This window comes from Kazachstania africana, chromosome 3, assembly GCF_000304475.1.
Source record: "Kazachstania africana CBS 2517 chromosome 3, complete genome".
NCBI lineage: Eukaryota > Fungi > Ascomycota > Saccharomycetes > Saccharomycetales > Saccharomycetaceae > Kazachstania > Kazachstania africana.
The window spans coordinates 234,626-261,343 of record NC_018942.1 but is presented as its reverse complement, the minus strand read 5'-3'; the positions used below and the strand labels follow the sequence as shown (position 1 = coordinate 261,343).

The following is a 26,718-nucleotide window of genomic DNA, read 5'->3' as shown; positions in this document are numbered from 1 at the left end:
AAATCATTTAACTTGCTGTGGGCAAGATATCGAGAAGGGACAGGGGGGCGGTAGCTAGAAAAGAAAAGAAATTCGGAGGACGGTAAAATCATCGGAAAACGCCCCTGGATGCTACAAGCTTCACTATAACATAACGATTGGTACACACTTTTTCGTCGGATATACCAATTGCTCCGGTGAATTCACTTCCGTTACCTTCTCAACATAACAGATCTAGTAAATCCATATCGTCGAGGCAAAAAGAAAAGAAGAGACTGCGAATAAGAAGAGGAGAAGACTAATAAAATACCATCGGTACATGTTTCCTTTCCCGTAACTAAGATCTACCACTGTCACAATTTCTGTGAAGAAAAAGAAGTGGAAGAACACAGCACTCCGAGTAAGCAGAGGATCGAATATGTAAAATTACATAATGCGCACTGGACAGTAGTACTTCAAGTTCGGTCTCCTGATCCTTGACAAACAGGAAGATTTTGAAATTACAATTCATAAACTTTCGGTACCTGGATTCCTTAGCTGAAAATCGCGTATAATAACTATTCTCATCACAATAACTTCTTATATATCGCAGAAAGTTTGCTATGACAGTCAAATGACAAGTACAAGCGAACCAACAGAACAGGTTTTTGTCGAAGAAGATGCCATATTGACGATTATAACTTAAGGAAACATCTTTAATATGCAAGGCATCTCAATCTCCCTTGATAACAATTAATACATAAATAAACTAAACAGTTCCACGACCTTGGTCTCCCATCAAGTAACACATTTAGTTCTCATTCCTTTTCAAGTTCTTTTCACTCTTATAACTAAATCTCCTTGCTTAAAAGTTCGAGCTACTAAACAACCAAATTTTTTGAACTGTCTTTTTTTTTTTTCTTTCTGCAGCCAAAAAAAAATCTCACCGGGAATACGCAAAGAAACCCTTTTAGAACGGTAAGATATTCCGTGCAACCTGATTTTCTTTACTTGACCTCTTTATTGCAATTTTTCAATATATCTGGTGCTTTTAAGGAACCTGAAATCGAGTAAGAACTTTGCTGAAGAAGACAAAAAAAGAAATACGAACAAGACAGGAGTGTTCTTTCAACCAGAATTCAAGTAAACCTCCAACACTATATCGGAGACTAGTACGGTAATTGAACTCATCCATTTCCTTCCCTTCGAACAAAATTATACATAGAATTGATAGAAACTAGAGTGATAACTGTCGAATAGTTTTTTACTTCTATTTCAAATATAAGTCATAGGGAAAACACATATACAAATAACAATGCATCCAAAGAAAGCTGAAGATAATGATCTACCTCCATTGATTCACCATCTTTATTTCGATAGAATCTACCCAATATTACCCATAGAATCAACTTTGCAAACTTTCTCAGAAGTCGAAGAAGATCCGTTCTATATTTCATGTAGAGCTGTGGTCATGCAAGTTGCCATCTCTGAAAATATGAATGGTATCAGTGAACAAACTTTGGCTCTTATTCAATTGATTATAAAGGATGATTACATCATATCTTCAAATATTTCCGAAGACGCTATACATTCGATTTTGGTACTATTAAGATTATTAAGTGACAGCATGGAATACTATTGGGATCATATCGAGTCATACAAAGAGTCTCCTACGGCTGACGTCCCAAATCCACACCAATTCGATCAATTTAAGGAATTAGATAAGGATGAAAACTATGAATTACAGAAAAAATTTAATTCTGGTTCCGTGATGGGGTATTCTACAAATAGACCTTGTTTCCACCAAAAACCACCAAATTTACTAAACCCTGACATAGCAAGTAAACTAATAAGACTATGTTCTAAGGTTAAATTCAATACGAGAACTTTAGAAATTTTACAAAACATGTGCTCCTATCTATATCCATCAACTCCATTGGTCTATAATAATATTTTGCCAGAGTATCAAGAATATTTGAAACAAAAAAATTTCCCAGAATATACTAAAATGATTGATATCACTATCGGCCACATATTGCGTTTCGTGACTGCATCGAATCCTAACGAATACTTCGATTACGTGAGTGAAACTTTGAAAGAACCATTGCTACCTTCAACTCCTCATATAAACATATCTGCAGTAATACAACAATTTGAATTATTATGTTTTCCATATTTGACAAAGGCACTACTACCAAAATTTTTAGAATTGATCAAAATTATGTTTTTATCCACTAAAAAGCAATTACATAAATACCTTCTACTCTTTTATTCATCAAAGGCATTGGTATTTTGGGTAATGGCTCGTCCACAAGAATATGTCAACGCATATCTAACGTTGAAGGCTAATGACCGTACCGATCAATTCACCAAATCTGTTTCTGATTTAGTCAACAGTTTATTCGACGAAATATACTCTACATTCAATGTTTCAGCTCTATTAACGAATAATCACAATTCATCAATGCATTCACCAACGAACCTAAATACAAATGTGCCGGCTGAAACTCATTCTGGCTCTTCGGCTAGTACTCCATTATCCTCATTCAATAATAACGGTACCAATAACAATAACGGTAATAGTCCACTGTCTAAACAATTCAGTAAAGTGAATACTACAGGCCTTACCTCGACGACGTCAACAACTTCCTCACCATCATCGCCTTATGGTTCAAATGCATCTACAAACTCTATTACCAAAGCAAGCATAAATAGTCTATCAACTGAGATTTCTACAAATAATAGTATAGCAGCTTCAAGTCAACAAAATTCAGGTCAATCTCTTTCTAGGAACAATTCAGTATCAAATATTCCAACTTTAAACGCATTGTCTTTATTAGCATCTCCAAAACAATCCGTCCCGGACTTGGAGCAATTCTCGCAAGCTAGACCACCACCAATTGGGTCTTATCCTACTACACATAAAATGAACGTAATGAGTCATATGGACCAACAAAGTAAAAGAAAACATCATAATCCTGTATTACCTTCATTTAAAGAGACTGATCTCTCCCACTTGGAGAATATTTTAGATCTTTATACGCATTTCGATGATTTCGAACCTGTAACACATACATCAGTTTTGAGGTTTCTGTGCACATTGCTCATGTTGGACTCCGAAGTCTTCATTGAAATCAATACAATGAGCTTCAAGAAACTCTTAGATTCTGAGGGATTGGATAAACCAACGCGGAGTAATACTTCTGCCAACGCTACGCCGACAGAAAAACCACAACATGCAATACATTTTGCCCATAACTTGAAAAAATTCACATCATTACAAAGATCGAAAAAGAAGTCGGTTAAATTTGTCGCCCATTTGGTCAAAAATTTAAACGGAACACATCTTGTATCAGATATCACTTTACTGGACTCTTTGAGATCTATTTTAACTTTATTGGCAATGACCTCTTCGGCATCACTGAATAACGAAAAGCTGTCATCGGTCACCTTTTCCAGACGATTGATTGCAATCCTAGGCGTCAATTTGAATATTGCTGAAAAGTGGGATACCACAATAAAACCAAACAGTGCATTGATTTCCTGCCTAAGAAGGTATACTGACACATTCTACATTTTGCAATTGAAATATTTCTCTTCTGCAATTCAATTGGAACCGGAATTATTTTTGGATCACTTAAGCTTAAACGAAATCACAGAATCATTAGATTTACAAAAATTGAAACTGTATACTGAAAGTTTCAGAATCTTCTTTCACTTACCAAGTTCAAAAGAATTGAGGAAAAAAATTTCATTCATGACTTCTGATTTTTTCAAAACTTTATTCTGTACAGCATCAGATATTACTCTACAAACATTTCCATATTTTGAAGATAAAGTTGAAGATATTGTCAACTCTATTTTAGATGGAACTTTATTGGACGAACATGGTGTGAGGAAGTCATTACAACTTGGAACACCATCGTCAATGACATCTTTGGGATCATCTCCTGCGCAAAATTCGTCGATCGCCTCCTCACACAACTCTTTGGGAGAGTATGAGACTCAATGGTCGCCCTTAACAATGTCTAACACATCAGTTCCATTATCCCCGCATCCAATGACAACATCACTCTCAAATAGTGTCATTTATGGCCAGACTAACACCACTACTAGCAGTAACGATCACCCATTATTTGCTCCTAAAGCAAAGCGCCCTTCTATTAATAAGAATAGGACGTCTTTGATATCAGCATCAAACGATAACGAATCTGTACTTGGTTTTACAGCGTCAGAAGATCCACGTTCACCGTCAATTTCAGCGCAACTTATGACTGTAACGAGCTCAACACCTCTATCTAGGAACAACAAATCGCCATTCAGAAACCAGAGAGCAAGAAGATATTCTGAGGAGGGCTCTGCAAAATTCATAAAAGGTAAAACAGGGTTGATCTTAGAACAGCGTATAGCTGTTGACAGTGAAGATTCAATGAATGCAAGATCAATCATGATAAATATTTTTAGTATCTTCAAAAGAATGACGAGTCACTTTATTTTACCTCACGACCAGAATTCTGACCTTTCCTGGGTCAGGAATGATTTCCTAAATATCATCAAACCAATTTTTGTTGCCATTATCGAAGAAGACGAAACATTACAGGATACTGCACAAGCATTCATGGATGTAGTAATCAATTATATCGAAAATTTTAGTAAGAATACTACCACAATAACTGTTCACGGATATTTCCTCATTTGTACATATACGATATGTCTATTCTCACTGGCGCTCTTTGATTTAAACATCGACCCTATCAAACGTGAAGCCTTATTGGGTATTGTTATCAATTTCCTGAAATTACGTTCATATCTGGCAACAGCCTCCAAGGGCACACCTCATATAAATTCAGTTTTGGAAGCAGAGAAATCGACTTTTCAACTCACATTAGGCAGTGTGGGACGTGCAATATTCGTTTCATTATACACCAGTGAGCCCAACATCCAGAAACTTTCCAAGGCCGCGTTTACTCAATACCATAATATGATTCAATTACATGAAAATTTGGTTGGAACGATAGATCCAAGCTGGATCTCAAATATTGACTTTGTAGAAGCCATATCAAAGGATAATAGTGTTGGTGCAACAGGTTCGGTAGCCTTTCAAAGAAGAGTAAGAAACACAATTTTAAAGCATGCTAGAAAGCCTGATTCAATTTTGCTCGATTCCATTCATATTATTTTTAAGAAATGGTACCACTATACCAAATTAAACAGAACTAGGAACCAGAGAGAAATATCAGATCTAAGAAATTTTGCAGGCATACTGGCAGCGCTATCTGGTATCTTTTTATCATGCTACACTGCTCCTGATAAGGAATTTGAGCCATTTAAAGAACATATCATTGAATTAACAAAAAAGTTCGACTATTTTATCTTCAAACAGTGTCAGTGGTTAGATGATGCTGATTTATTGACAAGAGAAAACTCAAGAGATATAATAAGTATTGAGCTACACCCACTATCATTCAGAGTATTATTCCAGCATCTCAGAGGTAGGCTGGACGAAATAGTGAACCAAGATCTATCTGTTTCTGATAATGAATCATCTTTTATTTTGTTGGAGCAAGTTATAATTATTGTGAGAACCATATTAAGGCGTGATGATGACGAAAAAGTGATGATTCTTTTCTCAATCGATATCATCGAACTAATAGATCAACTAGTGGCTATCATCAAAAAGATGCCTCGTGACTCCCAAAAGTACTACAAAGCCATTATTCACATGTCGAAAATGTTTAAGGCGATGGAACATTCTGAAATCAATCTAGGTATCAAACATCATTATGTTTTGAAAAATAAATGGCTTAAATTAGTGACGAACTGGTTTAAATCCACCATCATGAAAGAATGCGATTTAGTCAACCTTTCAAAGCCGCATAGAGAAATGGATTTAAAAAGACGTGATCTGGACTTTTTATACATCGATACGTCAATCGAAGCCTCCAAGGCAATTGCGTATCTTACAGAAAGCGTTCCCCTGGAAATTTACACCACAGCCTCAGAAGAAGAACTTCAAAGGTCAAAGTCCATTATATTTGGTAACTATTTTAATATCCTTTTGAAAGGGCTGGATAGAAGTAAATCTTCCGAGAAGTTTCCTGTTTCTTTAAGGCACAAAATGAATATATTGAACGAAAATGTGACTTTAGCATTGACAAATTTATCCGATGCGAATATCGAGGCGAGTTTGCAATTTACACTTCCAATGGGTTATTCTGACAATAAAAATACAAAGATTGCCTTTCTCAAGGTATTCACAAATAACCTTTCCAAATATCCACTTCAAAACATGAAAGTTGAAAATGACAAACTCTTAGCAATGGATCAACTTCTGAAATATACAGTTGAATACCCTGAACTAACATTGTCTGCTGCCATGGTTTGCCCTGCTCACAACTTAGATGACTACGCTGCAGTACTGGTGAACGGTTTCGAAACCAGAAATGCTGGTTATATTGTTGTTGCTCAGCTAATAAAGGATGAAATTAAAAAGGCCTCGAGACCAATGGATATTTTACGTAGGAATAGTTGTGCCACAAGAGCACTTGCACTACTCTCGAAATATAAGGGTGCTGACTATTTATCACATACCTTAAGAGCTCCAGTCCAACGTTTAGTTGACAATCAGGCCTTTTTTGAAATTGAGAAATTGCAACCCGGGGATCCCAACGCTGAGGCACAGTTACAAATGTTTGTGAAATGTATGACGGATATCCTTGACTCAATTACTGATTCCATTTCCTATTTTCCCCAGGAATTTTTTTATATCTGTCAAACAATTTTCAATGAGGTGAAGCAAAAATTCCCTAACTACGCCTACGTTGCTGTCGGATCATTTCTATTTTTGAGATTTTTTTGTCCTGCCTTAGTTAGCCCAGCGACAGAGAATATCATTGAAACTGCCTCTGCGAGAGAAAAGCGTCCTTTGATTACTTTGGCTAAAGTTATACAAAACATAGCCAATAGGGCAGACAATCTGGCTAAATGGCCAATCTTAGAAGCAAAAAGTGCATTTCTCCAGGAATGTAGCTTAAAAATCTTCAACTTCCTGACCGATGTTTGTGACCCGACCAGAGAAGTCCATATATCCATCAGGTCTGAGGGTCCGCCAAAATCTTTTGATTTCGATTTTCTCCACAAGTTTCTTTACAATGATGCGATACAAATTAGGAAGTTTCTCCTTAGAGAGCTTAAAACTATGGACGATTTCGGTTTTTTTAAGGAGACATTTTTATTTGTAGATAGACTGTTAGGCCAACTAGGTCAACCGAAGAAAGTCTACAATAATGAACTTCCCGAATTTATTAGATCAAATAGCGAAAAGTACCCAAGATTATATGAATTCATGAGTAGGCTGGCTTTCAAGAACTATAAGGAAATAGCCGGAGAATATTCAGTTGTACGTGAGTCTTTATCAGCAGATGGTTTACCAGTGGTTACCTTCACGTTGAGAAAGTTACATTCTACCGGTTATGATATCGAAACTGCTCTTTTCAAGTTATTACAGGTATATATGAGAATTTGGACCTCAAAGCATTATTTCATATTGGATTGTACTGAATTTGATAAGAGTGGGATTGACTTGGTAAAATTAGCTTCCTTGATGAAGACTATTTTACCATCATTTGTCGCGGGTAATTGTGCTACCTACTATGTATTGAATGCTAATAATGATTTTATTGAATCATGGTCAGCCTTTTTTGAGAGGGAAAACCCCTTCATCTCAAATAGAGTGGCACATGTGTTTATCAACTCACATTCGGATGAAGCTATACTGAAATCTCTCAAGTTCAACAGTGGAGGTGTAGATGTTTTACTAGATATGCGTGTTTCTTTACACGATATTACATTATACGATGAGAAGCACGACCAAATGTTCCCTATTTCGTTAAAGATAGGTAATAAATATTTCCAAGTTTTACATGAGATGCCTCGACAACTTGCCATTGAAGACCTGGAACAGCGAATAGATCTAAAAATAAACGAAGTGTTTGAGATATCTGAAATTTTATCTGTAAATGTTTCATCGTTTACTGGGGCTTCAGGCGAATTTGTAGTAAATTTAACGGATCAAAGAAAGCTGATATTTTGTTGTCCTAAATACCTAGAGATCGTTAAAATGTTTCACCATGCTAAAGCAAGAGAAGAAAATGAGTATACTTCTGAAGAAGTTGTTTTATCCCAGACAATCAAGGGCCGTATGTCCTTTGGATCTTTGCACAATAATGAACTCGTCGGGCACTTGCTGCTTGTCATGGCAGTAGGTTTATTCAGTACTGATAAAGAGGTCAAAAATCTCTCGTATAACCTTATTGCAGCTACTGAAACTGCATTTAATCTAGACTTCGGTACTCATTTCCACAGGGCACCAGAGGTATTTGTTCCTGCAGATGTAACTACATTTTTGTCATCATTGTCAAATTCGCTCTCGAAAAGTCATCCTGAATTAACTCCATACATATGGAAGTACTTCCTTGAGGGGCTACAGAATAGTGTTATTCCAAGTAACTGTATTCCACAGACAATATGTGTTTTATCCTATTGGGTTCCTAATTTATATGATTACGTCTATTTAGGAGATGATGAGGAGGGAGCTGAAAATTTGTCAATGATTTTCAGGTCCTTAATAAAGTTGACTGTGATGGATGACGCTTTTGGAGCCATATATTTACATGAACTATGGTTTTTGTTATGTGCTGATGGTAGAATGCCTAATATTCTAGTTAATGAAATAGTCGGTCATTGTTTAGAAAGAGATTCTGAGAACAAAGACTGGGATAAGACAGTGGCCTTGTTAGCAGGATTTCCTACTATCGAGATCACTTCCAATGTGGTCAAAAAGCTGCTTCATATTATCAACTCTTTCCTACCCTCCTTGAAGATGGAAACGCGAACACATAGTTGGTCGGAACTCAAGATTTTAATAAAAGTTACAATTTATCTTTTCTTTGAGTCTCCTTTATTGACTCAAATGTTTCTCCCTGAAATTTTATTTATAATATCGTTGCTGATTGATGTAGGTCCAACAGAACTTAGATTATCATTATTTGAACTGTTAATGAATGTTTGCAGTTCCCTATCTGTCAACGAAGCTCTTCCAATCGAGAACAAAAGGAAAATAGATGAGGTTACACTTGTGTTTTCGAGACAGAAGACTAAATTTATGTTCGGTTTTAGCCAAGATAAAGGGAGGATGCTGCAAAAATTTAGTGCATCATCTTTTGCTAGCAAATTTTCTATTTTGGATAATTTTGTTTCCAATATACTACTCCTAATGGAATACTCGTCAACTATGGAATCAAGACAATGGAAGAGCAAATACAAGAAGTATTTGACGGATTCTATTTTCAATAACGATTCATTTCTGTCAGCTAGAGCTATGATGATCTTAGGTATATTAGGCAAAAACCATACTTCTGAAGGTCTCTGTAAAAATTTATTAATGGAAACTATGAAAATTATGGCCTACTCAAGAATGACTGATGAACAGTTATTTCTAGTTATTTCACAGAGTTTCACGTATAGCAAATTAGTTGAGGGTTTGGATCCATCTTCAGAACTTTTGAAACGCATGTTTTGGTTAGGCGCGCTCTTTGCTGATTCTTTGCATCCTGGTGTATTTGAAGGTGGTTTATTGTTAATGTCGAATTGTGTTGAAAGACTATATGATTATCATTTCCAAAACACTAATAATAAAGAACATCTTTCTTTGGTTCTTATGAAAGCAAAGGATTTTGCAGTGAACTTAATTTCACAACTTGATGATGTAAGTTATTTTATCTGGCGTGAAGACACGTTTACGCAAACAATGCTTGCTGTTTTATCAAAAGGTCTTTCTATCCCCTCTGTTAAATCAACTGCTACGAATTTCCTACGTTTTCTATTTAGAAATAGTTATCGTGAGCAAATGCTATACCAAGGCACGGATCAATACAAGAGTTATGCGTTCTTGCTTTCTCTAGTAAGTGGAAACGATCAGTTTGATGAAATAATGAAGGATATAGAATTTGATGGAGAAGTGGTTAATTTAGGCGGTCAGTTCAAAATGCCCAAATTTTTATGCGAATGGCTTGAATCTGATACTTTATGCCCAAACCTGGCTCTGTACCAAGCTGCATCGCTTTTCACAAGCCCAAACTTTGATGAGCCAAGCAAATTAAGGTTTACGCTAATCATGAAATATCTACTGAATAAGAGCCCCAAGGTATTATTTAAGTTTTATTCAGTTGTTAGACAAGAACTGAGAAAATTTTCATCATATGACCAAAGCTCTGGATGTATGGCCGTAGTGTTTGAAATTGCCAGTGCAGTCGTGCAGTTCGAGGAATATTATAAGCTAAATCAATATAATGAAGAGTCCTTGCAAACTTTGAAAAAGCTAGAACTGAAAATATTTGACGGTGCTCAACTTTATCAAGATTCCAAAGAGTTGACAGAACCACTAACTGGATCAGGCCGAATGATATTATATCGTAGAAAGAAGATAATAACAATGGTAATATCAAGAATGGCACGTAGTTCTTGAATCATTATATTTATGAGTTGGAATTTGAAGGACTTTCATAAAATTATATAATATGATAAATGCACTAAAATTGAAAATATATATGATATGTGAAATTATGCTTTGCTAAATTTAGCCTTATGCAATCTTTCGAACTCCTTCCTAGCAGATTTATATATCAACATGGTAGCTCTTGAATCCTCTACAGAAGAGTGCTCACCTCCTTGAATATCTAGTTTTAAAACTTCTTTTGCAAGTTTTTTAAGACTTGGTGGTTTCCCTTTGGCATATGCTTGTCTGAACGGTATATGTCTTGAAGTATCTCTAGTCATCGAGTTTGGGTGAGATAAGAATAAAGCCTCCAGATCGTGCTTTACTGCATGGCCGACTAATATCCTGCCTTTTAAAATGTCAGTACATCTCTTTTGCGCTTCTTTGAAAGTTATAGCATTCTTCATATGTTCAGGCTTGATACCACTGACCCATGTTCTCCAATCTGTGATTTTCTCTCTAGGTTTGACATACTCATCCATTATCACATGTCCAAAGTAATTAGTTAAAGATATTCTTGCCAGAGCAGACTCCTTACCTTCTGGCCCGACACCAACGAACTCACAATCCATAGCCACATATTTACCTATTTCTTTTGCTTTCTTATTGCCGGACCCCAAGGACTTATCGAGTTCGTCCAGACTTTTGCCAGCCGAGTGAGTATCTACTTCAGCAGAAACTTCATCCCTAAATTCGAAAACCTGCCCCTCTTTTTTTCTCAGTTCTTGCGTTTTGATAGTTCTAGTCATGGAATACACCATATCCATAATCTTACTATTAGGCTTTTCTACTTTTACATGCTTCTGTATTTTTCCCACCTTTTTGCTTGGATTCTTCTTCTTTTTTGCCACTACAACTTTCTTGGATTGTTGGAGCTCCAACCAGTTTGATGATAATACCATATGGACAACTAATGCGCTGGGTCTTTACACGATCTTCACTCTTGTAATAGTAGCTACATCTTTCGATGAGCTTGTAAAAATTTCATTATATTCCGATGCTCGAGCTCGGCTGAAAAAACCACATCTTTACACCGCAGCCTTACTCTTCGAATAACTTGATTACTCAACAAGAGTACCAAACAGATAATTCAAAGGTCAAAGCACTATTTGTTCCCTATATAATGTAGCTTGTCATATTTAGTGCATAGTCAAAGTAATAGTTTTGCGCCTGCCGAGGCTGCCTAATGTAAACACATATGGATACAGGAGGCTTTTCAATTGATTATACTCGGCTTTCACAAATATCAACTGGCAAAAAACAGGCTTAAGAGAAGAAAACTTGTGAAATCAGATAAGGACTTGTTCTAGTGAAGCACTTCTCAGGGCGCCACACTGTTACTTTTGTATGGATACGGTAACATCAATAAACAGACTGAGGGCTCAGTTTTTCAGGGCCTGTCCTGAAAAGGATCAAATGAATAGAATTATTCGACCATACGCACCGGGCCAAAATGTCAACGGTAGTTTTGATACTCTGGATACGAATATAAGAGAGTTATTTATGGATGCCGATGGATCCAACTTATTAAGGTTAATGGAATCTCCTCCAACCTCAGACACTTACATGGATGTTCATTTGACATCAGATAGTAATCTAAAAGCCAAGCAAAATAGGAACGCTATGAAAAATAGAAGAAATTCATATTTGATCAATAAGCAGGGGTCTCCTCTCCCTAAAGAGCTAGATGTCCATGAAGGTAATGTCGCTGAGCAACACCAGCAAGCTCCAAGAAAAAGCAAGCTCGTAGAGCTTCATAATGCCACAAGCGCCAATAACGACTTGGAAGTAAAGAATGATAATATGATACATGAGCTAAATAGACAAATTTCACTCAACCCTGAGTCCGATTCTGATTTCAATGAAGAAAAGAAAAAACATATGAAGAAAAGTACATTGCCTTTCAGAAGAATTTTTAGAATGAGAAGAGATAGTAACACTAGTGTGCTTGACACTAACGATAAAAGAATATCTAATAAGACAGCACTAACAATCCCGGAAAATTCTGTGCTCAATATCAAGAATGGACATAAATATGCTCTGAATTTTGACTATGATGATAATTTAGATGAAGATGATGAAGAAGATGATGATGATGATAACAGTGTGGATTTACGCTCACAATTTTTCCAATTAAATAAAATTACGAATCTTCTAGACCCCGAAAACAATCATGGTACTACCACAGAAGGCAGGACAGTGCTAAATGTGACGAACGGTGCTACGAATGCAAGTACCCTATCAGGTAATGTATCCAAAATCAAGTCTCATTTTCCCCAACTTCCGAGAGGTTCCTTATTAGATACTGCTAAAAATAGTAGCTCAAAATCTGAGTCATTAAGTATATCTAAAAATGGGGTACTGAACGAAGATGATACTAGTATATATACAATGAATGAAAGTGTGCAAATTGCAGATGGTGACAATGATCTTTCCGATATTTACTCCTATATTACTGAGCAGGATCTGGACAATCTCAATTTAGATATCGTCCCCTCTAATGATGAGAAATCGTACTCTTTGAAGCATAATTCAACTGCTGATATCTCGAAGGAGTCACATTCACCAAATAGTATGAACGTTGTTCCGAGTAACACATTAACGGAGCAGGAATCAGAAGGTTTGAGTGCAGTGTCATCATATGGCAAATCTCTTCTAGGTTCTGATTTCAGTGACACTGATTTTATAAAACCCAGTGAGTCAACTCTTGATAGTGATGTAGCTATACTAGATTCGGATATGCCTCAAAATACGGTCGGTTCTCATTCAATTCCAATGTCCTTTGAAGGGTATGGTCTTCACAAAAGTCCAGATGATTCGGCGCTGAGAAACATATTCGACAAGGAAGTACTCAATATTAGATCTTCCAAAAATGCCCAAGGAAGAGATAGGAAATCACTTGGGACATCTTTGCGAGATACAGCACTACACAATTCTTCAAGCAAACGTAATTCTGTGGCGTCAGCTGCCGCGATCAAACACTCGATATCTCAGAGGCAACACGCTCGATCGACTTCATCAGCAAGCAATGAAAATGTGAAGCATACTGGACCTATCGATGTCACCGCACATAGAAATAGAAATCGCAGTGCTTCCAATCTAAAGCCGGAATATTCACCTTCTCCAATGGCGCCAAGTAATTATTCAAGTAGGCGTAATTCTAAAGAAGGTTTGCATATTGAAAAGAACTCTGAATTCACTGTACATCCACAGGCCATTTCTCAATTATCAACCTTGTTTAACAAGAAAAAACAGAAAGTGACAGATGCGGCGGATGTTTTAGAATACTTTTCATTTGTTTCAGGAGATAAAGTTCCCAAATATGAGGCAATGGATTTAGATGTATACATTCAATCATCAGAAAAGTATAAAAAGGATCCATTTACTACTAGTGTCAGAAAATCCGCGAAAGTTTTTGAAGTGATTGGGTTCATCCTTTTCATGTATACAACAAACTATAAACCTGTTGATTATGAGCTGGATGGCATGAATATGGACGAGCTAATGAATCCTAACAATTTTTCTTTACATGTCGTTGATGAAGATGGTGAACCTTTTGAGGACAATTTCGGAAAGCTAAACAGAAATAGTGCAATGCAGTCCGTGTCAGACAATGAAATAGTTCTATGTAGGGCCGGTGAGGCGGAAAAGACGAAGAATCAAACAGAAACTCCAATACCGTATAACTTGAATGGGGAAATGCTGGATACCGTTCATACCGGTTCTTATCCCAGTACTGCCTCCAACATCGAGTCTGCTGATAATACTATCAATCAATTAAGCTTTTATAAACCAATTGTAGGCAATACAGATGAGCTAGACAATGCAGGAAATAGCTCCAATGTGATCGAAGTAACAGTATATTTATATCCAAATGTTAATCCCAAATTTAATTTCACCAAGATCAATGTATTGGTAACAGCCAATGTGAATGATATACTGGTAAAATACTGCAGAATGAAAAACATGGATCCAAATGAGTATTGTCTAAAATTAACTGGTAAAAATAGCGTTCTGGATTTAAATGATACTGTTCTTAGGTTAGATGGGAACAATAAAGTAGAAATTGTCTCTAAGAAGGATGCAAGAGAACTTCATTTAGAAAAGATAAGACCTGATTTGAAAAAACCAAACCTACCTACTATACAAAGTAATGATTTGACACCATTAACGCTAGAGGCTGATAGATCGTACCTTAATGTTGACAATGACAAAAAGCCCGTCGAAGGTAGTTTGGGCATTGCAAGGTCTGCTTCTAGATCTAGAAAAACATCCGGTAAGTATAAACTAGGTCTCTCAAAGCAAGTTGCCTATTCTGCTGGTGTTAGTGGTGGTGGTTTCTTTAAAACGAAAAATACGTCAAAGTCATCATTACAAACACCTCAACAGTCATATCATCAAAATACATCACAACACAGTATTAGTGGTACTCCAGAAAATCCAAATGGGAATACCTTCCAGGATTTATTCTCTGGTGCATATCACAAGTATAAAGTTTGGAGAAGGCAGCAGATGTCCCTAATCAACAAGCATGAGAGAACTCTGGCACTGGATGGTGACTATGTTTATATAGTTCCTCCGGAAGGCAAAATGCATTGGCATGAGAATATCAAAACAAAATCTTTTCATATCAACCAAATTATACTAGTAAAAAAATCTAAACGTGTTCCAGAATATTTCAAGATCTACGTCGAAAGAGGTCCGAGCGATATCAAGAGGTATTATTTTGAGGCGCTCTCTGCACAAGAATGCACAGAAATTGTAACCAGAATTGAGAACCTTTTGAGTGCATATAAAATGAACCACAAATAGATAGAAGAATAATATATATTAGTCCAACCATATATTTACAATAACTCATTTATCGTTGCTGTCTTTACTGTTAAAAAAGTTGATACTACTTTTTTTTTGGGCCAATACGCTTTATTTATTGCTTTACCGCGGGGTGGAAGGATGTTATCAGAATAAAAAAGCTCGAGGGACTTACTATAAATACCAGTATCTGAACACTCAACAATGAGGTGTGCTGTAGCTCTTGTAATTGAAAGCCTTGAATAAGCAGACAAGTACATTGAATCAAAATGGGGAATACATACCAAATAATGGGGAGAGCTTTCCAACCACACCAGTTGGCATTAGCAACTTTGGGGACAGTCTCTTTACTTATTTTGCCCAGTAACTTTAGTTCAAAGAGTGGAAAAGCTGCTGAAATAAAGGCCGATAGTAAGGAAGAAGAAGACTTTATTAGAAATTACATATCCACACATAAGGGTAAAGAGAGCAGCTGATATTTTGGCCGTTACTGGGAAACGCGTATAACGTTAAAATTATGGGCCAGACAACCCAGGAAAATGCCCTTCAACCTAACTTGTAAATTAATGTATATTCTGTAAGACCCTCTCTTCTAATACTGGCCAAGCTAAAAAGGGGAACATGGTTTAATATACAGTTTTTCTTCTATACAGCTATATAACTTTAAGTCAATATATTTCAGACTATTTGAACAAAGCGTCATTAGAAAGAGGATCTGCTGCTAAAACGCTTTCTCTCTTCTTAATTTTCCTTTCTACAGCAGCTTCTGCTCTAGCTCTAGCATCATTAGCAGCTTGTTGCTTCATTTGTGCTCTAACAACATTTGGAGAAACGTATTGTTTGTTTTCATAGATCTTTGGGCCACCGAAGGAACCTTCTAGGACAAGAATAACAGTCATGACGAATCTTGGACCAATTTCGACTAATGATAAATCTTCTTCACCATCTTCGTACTCTTCTTTGTTCTTGGCAGAATTTGATATTTCATACGTCCTGACCCATATTTTATCATCAACAATACTGAAAGACATGACATGGTCAATAAATGGCTTGCTCTTTCTAGCATTTGGTGGAACACCGAAATTATGAACCAATAATTCTTTGATTAATTGATAATGTGGAGAGTTATCGAATCTTTTATCGAAAGACAAAATTGGACGAGAACCTTTCAAACAGTTACCTGTGAAGTTTAACTCATCCATGGTATGTAAATTTTGGATATAAAATTTGATTGTTGGGCCATTTGGCGGTTTAGAGAGCCATAAGTATAAATCTTGATGCTTTCTTGCCTCAAAGAATAAAATGTTATTACAGTTGTACAATTCAGCTATTTCATTTAACTGCTGAAGATCTTTCTTGGTGTCTAATTTTGGTTCTTTTCTAGAATGTGGTAGTAATGAGTGTAGACCTTGGATTAAATGACGATGTCTGAAATTAACACCTCTACTGGAGATCAATAAGGTACGTTGCTTGTTCATGAATTGCTTTTCGTTGGTCTTTTTACCATTCTTGGAAGACCTATCGTCCCCCATTAAAGCCTTATGAATAGATGACATCTCTTTTACGGTATATTTGTTGATATGTCGAGATACAACTAGCTATAGTGCTCATACTAATAACATATAGTTTTCGAAAGCTCATCGCTAAATTTTTCATATCCAAAAATTTTTCAAAGAAGTCTTAGCGTATTCCATCATTATATACGTGCACCAGTTATAAAGCCCAATAACGAATTCCACTGGTTGGCATCGGTGATTTTAGCTGTTTGCAATAGTTTTGACATGCATTTATCAATCGTCTATATGATATATCTATATTATACAAAGTAAATTATGCAGAATCTTGGGTCACCATTTCAGCCATTCCAGCTTCGCCTTTAGGACAATGAATGCAACTCCACGATAGATGAAAGCGACACAAACGGCAATACCTAAATACTTATTGATGTTCGTGTGTAGGCCATATATGTCCAGCACATCCCTACCAGTAGAGAACTCACATGTTCCATCTGGATTCTGTCCACCATCTTCACACGTAAATTTCAAGTCTTCCGGGAAGGCAAGATTAATAATAACCATCGAGGTATATTTAAGAGGGTTGATGTAGTTGATCCCTCTGAGAACACGCGGCATGGTCAGAGACATCAATCCAGACATTTGCGAACCAATGGAAAGTAACATAGACATACAATTCACCACAAAACCGGGCCTTTCGAAGAAAGTGTTGGTCATTATGCCGAGTGCTTCTCCACAGGCAGTAATCAAAAAGGAGCAATAAACGTTAGCAAAAAAGTTACCGGGAGTTCTCGGCAAACCACACGCCATAACTGTGAATACAGCGTATATAATGGCACCAACTGCAGATAATGGAAGTTCTAGAGTCATGTAGGCCAAAATGAATGGGCCGACACCGTATACACCATCTTCATGTTCTTTGTAGAAATAATCTCTCTCCCTTGGATAACATGCCAAGTTGACTAACATGCCACAAAAATATAGTGCTGTAGATTCTTGTACTAAACCCAATCTATTAGCAACACTTGCATAGTTGTGTTTCAATGGTGCAAAGTACAACGCAAAAATTATACCTAATCCAGGAACTTGAGCAATTCTTGCCAGTAATGAATCAATATTTCTTCTAGTTGTCACCAACTGTCTTCTAACATTGACATAGTATGCTAAACCTGAGTTACAAGGTTGTCTAATGCAATCACCATACTCCAAAATAAAGGTTTCCTGTGAAATTGGTTCTTTCTCATCGAATGTCGAGCTTAATAAACTCGAGTTAGATTGAATCTTCCAATTTTCCAAAATCATCTCAACTCGTTCTCTAGATTTCATCTCATTCTCAATATTTTGAGTATTAATTGAAATTAGATCCAAGAAGAAGTCTGCCACGTTTGTGAATGCTGGACATTCAAATCCCAAATCTTCGAAGTATTGTATCATTTCATTAGGAGAACCATTGAATGCAGTTCTACCGGACTTGGCCAACAATAAAACGTTCCCGAACTGTTTGAATAGTTCAGCTCTTGGCTGATGAATAGTCAAAATAATTGTTTTACCATAGTTAACAGCCAATTTTTTCAAGATTTCAAGAATAGTAGATGAGGTAAAACTGTCCAAACCAGAAGTTGGTTCATCCAATAAGATAATAGGAGGATCATTTTGTAGTTGAATACCCATGGTAACCCTACGTTTTTCACCACCACTAATCCCCTTGACGAACTCATCACCAATAATGTTATTTTCACAGTGCTTTAAACCTAGGGCACGGATCAACTCGTCCGTTTTTGTAGATCTCTGCTCATATGTCATATTATGTAGTCTTAAATCTGCAGCAAATTTAAAAGTCTCTTTGACAGTCAATTTAGATAACAAATGATCATCATCTTGAGAAACGTATGAGCAAACATTCTTAAACATATGCTCTGAAACTTCATTACCATTGAACATGATCGAGCCGGACTTATCAAATTTGGCAAAAATTGATGATTTTACTCTTCCTGAAATTATGTTAAGCAGTGTAGACTTACCCGAACCTGATGGACCCATAATAGCATTGATCATACCTGGTTTGAAACTTGCACTAACACATTGTAATATTTGCTTCTGTTCCCTTATTAAAATTCCATCTCCGAACAAACTATTGGATAAATGTAAATAATTTACCTTTAAGTTGATATTTTGGAGGTCCACATTTATTTCATAAGGGCTTGAAGTACTCGACTCCATATCTTTATCACTCTGATTCAGAATCTCTGCAGTAAAGGGATTTTTCTGTTCGTTCTTTGATTTTTTGCTCTTTGCTGTTTTTGATTTAACTTCACTTTGTAAAGTGATATCGACCTTATGTATATGTAATACAATCAATGCTACTGCCCAATAACCAATTGACCAACAGAACAATATCACCAATGGTACTTTAATCCAGTGTTTGGGAAAACCAAAATTGCTAACGATTTGATTACCCAAACATTCAGAAAGGTCTGTGGCACCATTACAATAAGAATCTGTAAATGTTGAGGATAAAAGAGTCCCAAAGCCATACCATGTGAATGCAATATATTTTGTCCAGCGGACATAGACTGGCATATATTTGGCATTTACGAAAAAACCACATCCCATAGATAGCACAGTAAAAGTAAGGTTACCAACTAGTGAAGCTTTTGAATAATCTCTTGATATGCCAACGGAAATCATAGAAAGACCTGAACAAGATAATTGGGTAAAAAATACAACAGCAAATTGAATGAAGAACTTTCTTGCATTGGCTTCAAGACCAAACATGAAGTAGGTTGTTACAGTGAAAAGGAACACCATTATAACGTCATCAGTTAAAAATAGAGAAAGCTTTCTTGCTGTAGCAAAAGCAAGAGCAGAAACTGAGCCTTCTGCACGTTCACGGTCAAATAGCTGAATGTCTTGCTCACAAAGACGGTAGGTATCGAATAATAAATATAAGTAACACTGAAGGATGACAACAGAATATAAACATGAGGAAGTTGTCCTGAGACCACTTAAAGAAGTTTTATCTGGTTTGAAGTAAATCCAACCAACCACAGAGCCAATAATCAAGGGTTCAAAAAAAGTGGAAGCTAGTGTGACATAATCTCTCGAATTTAACATAAAGTTTCTTTTTGTGAGAACGGATACTTGTTTTAAAAAGGGTAACATTGTATTCATGCTTTGGACTTCGATGGCTTCCAATCCTGATATGTCCCTATATTCCAGGAAATTAGTTTCATAATTTTTCCAATGATTCACCAATGAATCAAGACGCGCCTGAGTCACTTCCTGTGCACTATCTGAACGAGTATCCACACTAGAAAGATCTACAAAATAGTCTGCTGGATTAACTAATGGTGGTACAGCGTAACCGAGAGATTCAAAATATGGGATTGTATTTTTCATCACGTCAGAATAAGCAACTTGGCCTCGAGACAATAGAGTGACATGATCAAGAAGAAACAGGATATCAGATCTAGGTTGATGTATGGACATGATAAAAATTCTACCGTCATCCTTGGCCAGTTTTTTAATAGTCTTAATTACCAAGTATGCAGAGTAAGAATCCAAACCTGTTGTTGGCTCATCTAAAAACATGATGGATGGATTTGATACCATCTGGGTACCAATACTCAGTCTCCTTTTTTCACCTCCAGAAAGACCCTTATGTTTACTGTCACCAACTAATGTGTCAGCACAGTCCTTGAGCCCCAATTCATCGATTAATTGATTGACGATATTTATCTTTTCTTGTTTTGATTTATTCAATTTTAAATCAGCTGCACACATTAAAGTCTCTCTGCATGTTAATCTCGCTGGTAAAATGTCTTGTTGTGGAAGATACGCCATCTTAACATGCTCCTCTATAGAGCTATCATCGTCATCCATCATACCATTATTCTCTTCAAGCACATATTTGATGTCACCTTCGACAGTCAAACCACCACTAATCTTTGAGGCTAGAACGTTGAGCAGGGTGGTTTTACCGGAACCTGAACCACCCATAACGGCCATAACAGACCCGCTATGAAGGTCTATAGAGAAAGAATCAATCAATTGCTTGCCACTTTTCGAAGCTGAAATGGATAAATTTCGTACATTTAAACTTATTCTTGGAATCTTTGAAAACGCCAGATGGTTTTCCACCAGTTTTGTGGACATGATTCAATCCAGGATGACGTAACTTTATAGCAGTCTATTGATACGATAGTAGTGTTCACCTCGAAATTTGTTAAGATTGATGTTGTAATGGACGGCTTCGTTTAAAGGCCGTTCCCTCGAGATGCTCGCACATCCAGAAAGTGAAAATATTCCAAGTTGCAACAGTGGAATTAATTGCTTTAGAAACTCAAGCATGAAAGAATAATGGCTTGAACTAAATGAGACGGCAGGAGCCATATTCGGTGGCTGATTGAATTGATGTGAAACGGCTGGAACTGTTATGCAGGTGTGGCTGAGTGGCTTTCGTAGACACTAGTCTCAACAATGGCTCCATCACTTTCAATTACTACTGAAGAGTGTATTTAACCTTAAAATATTATGTACCGTGCAAATGCGTGAGACGTAATAGTTAGATCACTAAGAAGGAAAGCATTTTCCAAACTACTATGGTTTTTAGGAAGGCTTGCGCATCTTTCTTTACGAGGGTATTACTATTTATAGAAAGCATGTGCCAGTGATATCGTTTCTGGCTGTCTATAATGGCTTCACTGGGCGCTTGCAAGGTGCTGATGACAATAATTTCTTTGGTGTGACCTGTTCCTGTATAATGTGAAAGGTGCAGAATTTATATGCTAATTACCATATTTGATAAGAAGCCTCTGTCACCACTTTTGTAGTGTATAACTATTTGCGTCTAGTGCAACAAGGTCGGCTGGTTGGAGAAAGTTTTTGCAACTTGACAGTTCTATGAAAGGAACATGATGAATGAATTTGGATATAAGAACACTCAACTAGCGATTATAGCAAGTCTCCATTCTGTCATTGCAAATATTTCAGTTATTGCATTACCTCCCGCCGAAGAGATAAGTGTCAACAATTATATATTAGCCTACCCCGACAATGCTAGCATGGCTTGCTAGACAAGGCTTCCTCGTTGTTTTGAAGGGTGCTTATACAGCTCACATGTTATTTTAGAAATATTGATAAGCTTTCAAGAATATGGAGAAAAATTCTTTAACTATTTATCCAAAGCAAATCCAGTACAACAGACATCTAGACATCCACCTTGTGTAGAGTATGAACATTTGCACCTGATTGCTTCCATTGTTCCACATGGAAAAATATTTCTGTGCTTGAATGAATATGGAGAACCTATCATTTTCTCTGCCAACTTCTTACATCTCAACCACTAACCTTGGCGGACAATCAGATTGCGCTGAGATTTCAGAGAAAGTAGCTGTTCAGCTGCCTACATAACAGTATTTTTCTATTCGTTTACCTTGTGCTACGACACATTGATACCACCGAAGAGGGACTGTCAGTGAGATTTTTCAGTTGCTAGAGTAATCTTTAAATGTTGGTGCGACTGAAAGATGAGAAACTGTCAAGTATTATCCGATATAGTGTAACGGCTATCACATCACGCTTTCACCGTGGAGACCGGGGTTCGACTCCCCGTATCGGAGATTTATTTTTCATATTTTTTTTTTTTGTCGCACTGCGACTCCACTTTTATTGGAATTTATGATGACATTTATATTTAATGGCATCCTCACCTTAATACTGAATGAACAATTATACTTTCTTTTTTACTTGAAGGTAACTAGTATACTTACCATATGCGTTATTTATTCTAGATATATACATATATCTGTATAAAATATCCCAATGAATTCTTGCGCCTGTTTATGTTTGTTGGGTCTGAGACAAGAGTGGATGCGTCAAGTTGCTTTATATGTGGTCCACTCCTGGATATAGGACCAGGAAAGGAAATAATGCAGTTAGTTCATTTGAGGGTGGGAACTCAACATGATATAAAAATTATAAAGTTACAATAGTCTCATAGACCATAAACTATAAGGAATTGAATTTCTTTGTTCTGACCTGCAGTTTTTAATGCTTTCGGAAAGTTGTTATTTTAACGTCTAAAAGCATCTAAAAACTGCACACCTAATGGACGTGCTGGTTCATCATCTTGATTCTCTTCATCATAATCATGCCCTTCCATTTCCTGTAAGTTATTACTACCTTCTCTTACATTATTGATGTAAGTATTGATATTAGGACCTGAGCTACTTGCTATACCGGTTTCTCGAGTCAAATTGTTTTCGTCACTGAGCCAATGTTTTATAAACGGTAATCTCCAGTTGTGGAAGCCAACAAATATGCCCTTGTCAATAAATACTCCTATTAACCAACATAAGAATCCGCAACTAATACCAACATACCCTTGATTTAAAAGTAATGCAAATATTAATGAGAGAACGAAGAACTGGTCATCTAGATGACATTCAAAGTTCGCACGCTTATCTTTTGAACTTGATAAAGGGTTCTTTACGACAATTTTGAAATCATAGATCTTGGGAGTGAACTCTTTATAGAAATGTAGCATTGCCATTACCACAGGAAGGGAACCCTGTGGTAAGCTATTCCATATAGTCTGAGATAACAGTACGTTTAATCCAATATATAACGTTGTTAATATCACAGAAGTATACAAATATATCAACGAAATTACACTGATATACTTATAAGATCCCATTATTCTTTCTAAATGACGGAACTGATACCATATTAGCATCAGTAACAAAACATCGCTCTCGTTTGTTGCACCTAGCTCGAAAAGAGCTAGTCTATAATACTGCTGGTATTCTGATATAAATGGCTCATATCTTGTTAGAAAGATATATTTGCAATTTGCAATGGATGCGACTATTGGAATCGCTGCCGTTGTAACCATGCAAAACTTGGTAACAGGATACTGTCTCAACCCAAAAGGAGTTTCCATGGACATGTTTCCGAAATTATACGCACAGTACTGGTTTGAGAGCTTGATACTGTAATCCTTTGTATTAACTGACTACAATCATATAAGAAGAGTATTTTTTTATTATAGCTTTTTATCCTCAGGTACCTAAAAAAATAATGTCATAATAAGGTGGGCTCATCATAGCAAGCCTAAAAAAGAAACCATAGAACTTGGATGTGATGGATCAGGAAGAACGTTTACGCTTAATACAGTTGCTAGACTCAGATGGGCCAATAGCTGAGGATTTAGTTTCCATTCTTCAAAACAATGTGGTGTATTTTATACCGAGAATAAGGTCGATTCAGATGTTGCAGAAAATGGTCAGTTCCACATTCGAGACGAAGACTTGGGTCAATATGGATCCCTTGAGACTGTATGAGATGGGTCTAGGTATATCGAGCTGGAAATTGGAAATTTCTGAGCCATTCATTTCCTTAAATGATTTTTATGACATTTGGGATAAGTGCTTTATGACTACTAGAAACTGGACAATCCCAAAATTAGCCATTCTTACGGGATTATTGGCAAGCAAGACAAAGTTTATGGAACTGCAGCGTAGTTTCTTTGTTGATGCCAGTGGAAACATCCGAAGACTGTATGAAAGATGGAAAGCTGTATATTTTTCCAATGTATGGTGCCAGTTTTTCCGGCGACATGAAAACTCATATGAGACATGTAAACCTCTGATTGTTCTTTATTCCACAATTGCATCAGATAATGATGTTGACCTGCTGAGGAATATTTCATGGGATTCAGTAACTTTGTCATTGGTACGGGTTATAACCGATTATATGCAATCCACTTCTCAGAAACATGATCCCTTCCTCTCGAAAAACTTGAATTTCATCGCCAATGCATTGCAGATTTCATTGAAACGTACCAGTGAACAAAGAATTTTTCACTGTATATGCCAGTTGAAAAGGGCTTCTATGGCATTATGTTATAGAGAGTTACAACAGACCTTTCCAGACGCAAGCTATTCGACGAAATTTTACAGTGACATATTAATAACGATAGTTCTGACACTGAGAGGCTCTTTAGAAGCACGAACCGTTCTCCCAGGTATATGGTGTTCGGAAATACTGTCCTGTTTATACAACCTTAATTTCATTGCTTTGGATTTTGGTACCGTTGGATTTTATTCTTATGAATTAATTTATCAGATATGTATAAGTGGTATCACGATGACAAGAGAAATTTCGTATTATATTGCTTTTCTCAACTTTATGAAGAATGAGATTTTAATGTCGAAGGTTCAAAATAAAATACACAATTCGAAGATATTATTTTTACTAAGTTTCCTCGAAAAGACAGTTTCAATGCTTCCTGCCCTTGATAGAGGGTTTATTACAAGTTTGATTGATCCAGTTAGTGTACAGTATCTCAATTCAAACAACAAAGACATTCGCGAAGCTGCTCACTCTGTGATGCTTTCATTATATACCGCAGAAGCGCATAATACTAATTTAATTAACTGGCAAAGCGAGAACTTTTTAAACTATTTAATGATATCCATTGATCATTTTTTGAATAATAGTCTAGAAGAGAGGCAACTGCTAATGATTTTTGACAGAATCTGTGCTACATTACCTAGACTACAAGTAATGAACAATAATATCTTATCGCAATGCCTTCAAATGACGTATTCCAAGTTCCTCACAATTAATTCGTGTGACAGTGAACGAAAAAAAGTCTTACTCAAGTGCATAATTTATCAGATACTCTATCTTCAGGACAACGAAATCTGCGAGTGGCTCGACAAATGTCTGGAATTAATAAAATCCTCAAGCTTGCACCCTTCGCAACAAGATGAAGTCATAGCATCCATGTGGGAAATGATATCCTTAAGTAAGTCAGATATTGCAATACAATGGTGGTACACTCATAAGGTACAGATGGATTGCAAATTATAGCATTTTATATATTTTTTGCAGGTATGTAGTATATAAATTAAAAGCTGCTTCCGAACATTTATAAAGAAAAAATAAAGAGGCTTCCTGTAGATAAGGCATACAAGATGCAAAGCATTAGATACAGATGTCGTCCGAGTTCCATGTCGAAAGCTTTCTTTCTGCGAAGCAGCTTAACCACCAATCTGTTTCACTCATTATACCAAGGCTAACCAGGGACAGGATTCATAATAATATCTATTACAAGGTGAACTTACAACCTACGTCATTGCGAGGTGATACGCTATTGGAACTAAGTAAGGTTATAATAAGAGATTTAGGCACATTGAAGGATCTTTCAGTCAACAAGGTTCATGTACTGGGTGGAATGGAATTTAAATGTCTTTTGATGAAATTAATCGAAATTCGGCCGACTATAAATCAACTATTTGCTATGCTGAATCCAGCTAATGCTAATACCAATTTCGAAGACAAATATATAACTGCATTGATTATAACTTACCTGAGGATACAATACTTTTATCTGACAGATGCCCAAGAGTGTCTCAGAATGAAAAATTTATTCAAGAAATGCATCAAAGATTATAGAAAATTGAAATCTCTAAGTCTCCAATCAGATTGTTGGTCACCTTCGGAGGAACTTACTGTGGCTGTTGTTCATATGGATGAACTTACTGAATGGTTGGTTTCGAAAGAGCAAATTTGGGGGATTCCACTTGGGAAGTGTCAGTGGGCAGATATTTTTGATGATGACAGCGATGTCTCGTCTGCTTCCTCCTCATCCTTCGAGAGCGATTATAGCGATAGTGAAGGGAAATTACAGTAATTGAAAGTGCTTCTTGTATCATTGGTATATGAAAACGGAGTTTTCTTATCATTATAATAGACTTTCTAATTATAAATAGTTGCTCGAGGCATGGCAAAGTACTCGACTTTGGCGACAGTGCCTGAATTATAGAAACATATATAATATCTACTAATTCTCAAACATGTTGATAAAAATGA

At 36.5% G+C, this 26,718-nt stretch overlaps 9 protein-coding genes and 1 non-coding gene across 10 annotated transcripts; 6 read left to right on the top strand and 4 right to left on the bottom strand.

Annotated features, from left to right (window-relative positions):
- Positions 1 to 1,273: 1,273 nt before the first annotated feature.
- Positions 1,274 to 10,483, top strand: IRA2 (Ras GTPase activating protein IRA2; the record flags this gene model as incomplete). The annotated part of the gene is made up of 1 exon (XM_003956206.1): positions 1,274 to 10,483. The coding sequence occupies one exon, from the start codon at positions 1,274 to 1,276 to the stop codon at positions 10,481 to 10,483; it is 9,210 nt and encodes a 3,069-aa protein (XP_003956255.1).
- A 95-nt stretch (positions 10,484 to 10,578) lies between these two features.
- REX4 (putative 3'-5' exonuclease) lies at positions 10,579 to 11,415 on the bottom strand (the record flags this gene model as incomplete). The annotated part of the gene is made up of 1 exon (XM_003956205.1): positions 10,579 to 11,415. One exon carries the CDS (start codon positions 11,413 to 11,415, stop codon positions 10,579 to 10,581), a length of 837 nt encoding a protein of 278 aa, XP_003956254.1.
- A 445-nt stretch (positions 11,416 to 11,860) lies between these two features.
- AVO1 (Avo1p) lies at positions 11,861 to 15,325 on the top strand (the record flags this gene model as incomplete). The annotated part of the gene is made up of 1 exon (XM_003956204.1): positions 11,861 to 15,325. The coding sequence occupies one exon, from the start codon at positions 11,861 to 11,863 to the stop codon at positions 15,323 to 15,325; it is 3,465 nt and encodes a 1,154-aa protein (XP_003956253.1).
- A 269-nt stretch (positions 15,326 to 15,594) lies between these two features.
- Positions 15,595 to 15,801, top strand: ATP19 (F1F0 ATP synthase subunit k; the record flags this gene model as incomplete). Its single annotated transcript, XM_003956203.1, has 1 exon — positions 15,595 to 15,801. One exon carries the CDS (start codon positions 15,595 to 15,597, stop codon positions 15,799 to 15,801), a length of 207 nt encoding a protein of 68 aa, XP_003956252.1.
- A 207-nt stretch (positions 15,802 to 16,008) lies between these two features.
- BRX1 (ribosome biogenesis protein BRX1) lies at positions 16,009 to 16,881 on the bottom strand (the record flags this gene model as incomplete). The annotated part of the gene is made up of 1 exon (XM_003956202.1): positions 16,009 to 16,881. One exon carries the CDS (start codon positions 16,879 to 16,881, stop codon positions 16,009 to 16,011), a length of 873 nt encoding a protein of 290 aa, XP_003956251.1.
- A 291-nt stretch (positions 16,882 to 17,172) lies between these two features.
- KAFR0C01200 (uncharacterized protein) lies at positions 17,173 to 20,994 on the bottom strand (the record flags this gene model as incomplete). The annotated part of the gene is made up of 1 exon (XM_003956201.1): positions 17,173 to 20,994. The coding sequence occupies one exon, from the start codon at positions 20,992 to 20,994 to the stop codon at positions 17,173 to 17,175; it is 3,822 nt and encodes a 1,273-aa protein (XP_003956250.1).
- Positions 20,995 to 22,388: 1,394 nt separating this feature from the next.
- KAFR0Ctrna12E lies at positions 22,389 to 22,460 on the top strand. Its single transcript has one exon. It is a non-coding gene; the product is annotated as a tRNA-Glu (tRNA).
- Positions 22,461 to 22,912: 452 nt separating this feature from the next.
- DSC2 (Dsc2p) lies at positions 22,913 to 23,788 on the bottom strand (the record flags this gene model as incomplete). The annotated part of the gene is made up of 1 exon (XM_003956200.1): positions 22,913 to 23,788. The coding sequence occupies one exon, from the start codon at positions 23,786 to 23,788 to the stop codon at positions 22,913 to 22,915; it is 876 nt and encodes a 291-aa protein (XP_003956249.1).
- Positions 23,789 to 23,982: 194 nt separating this feature from the next.
- On the top strand, positions 23,983 to 25,716 carry PEX8 (Pex8p; the record flags this gene model as incomplete). Its single annotated transcript, XM_003956199.1, has 1 exon — positions 23,983 to 25,716. The coding sequence occupies one exon, from the start codon at positions 23,983 to 23,985 to the stop codon at positions 25,714 to 25,716; it is 1,734 nt and encodes a 577-aa protein (XP_003956248.1).
- Positions 25,717 to 25,840: 124 nt separating this feature from the next.
- Positions 25,841 to 26,539, top strand: PRP38 (U4/U6-U5 snRNP complex subunit PRP38; the record flags this gene model as incomplete). Its single annotated transcript, XM_003956198.1, has 1 exon — positions 25,841 to 26,539. One exon carries the CDS (start codon positions 25,841 to 25,843, stop codon positions 26,537 to 26,539), a length of 699 nt encoding a protein of 232 aa, XP_003956247.1.
- Positions 26,540 to 26,718: the final 179 nt, after the last annotated feature.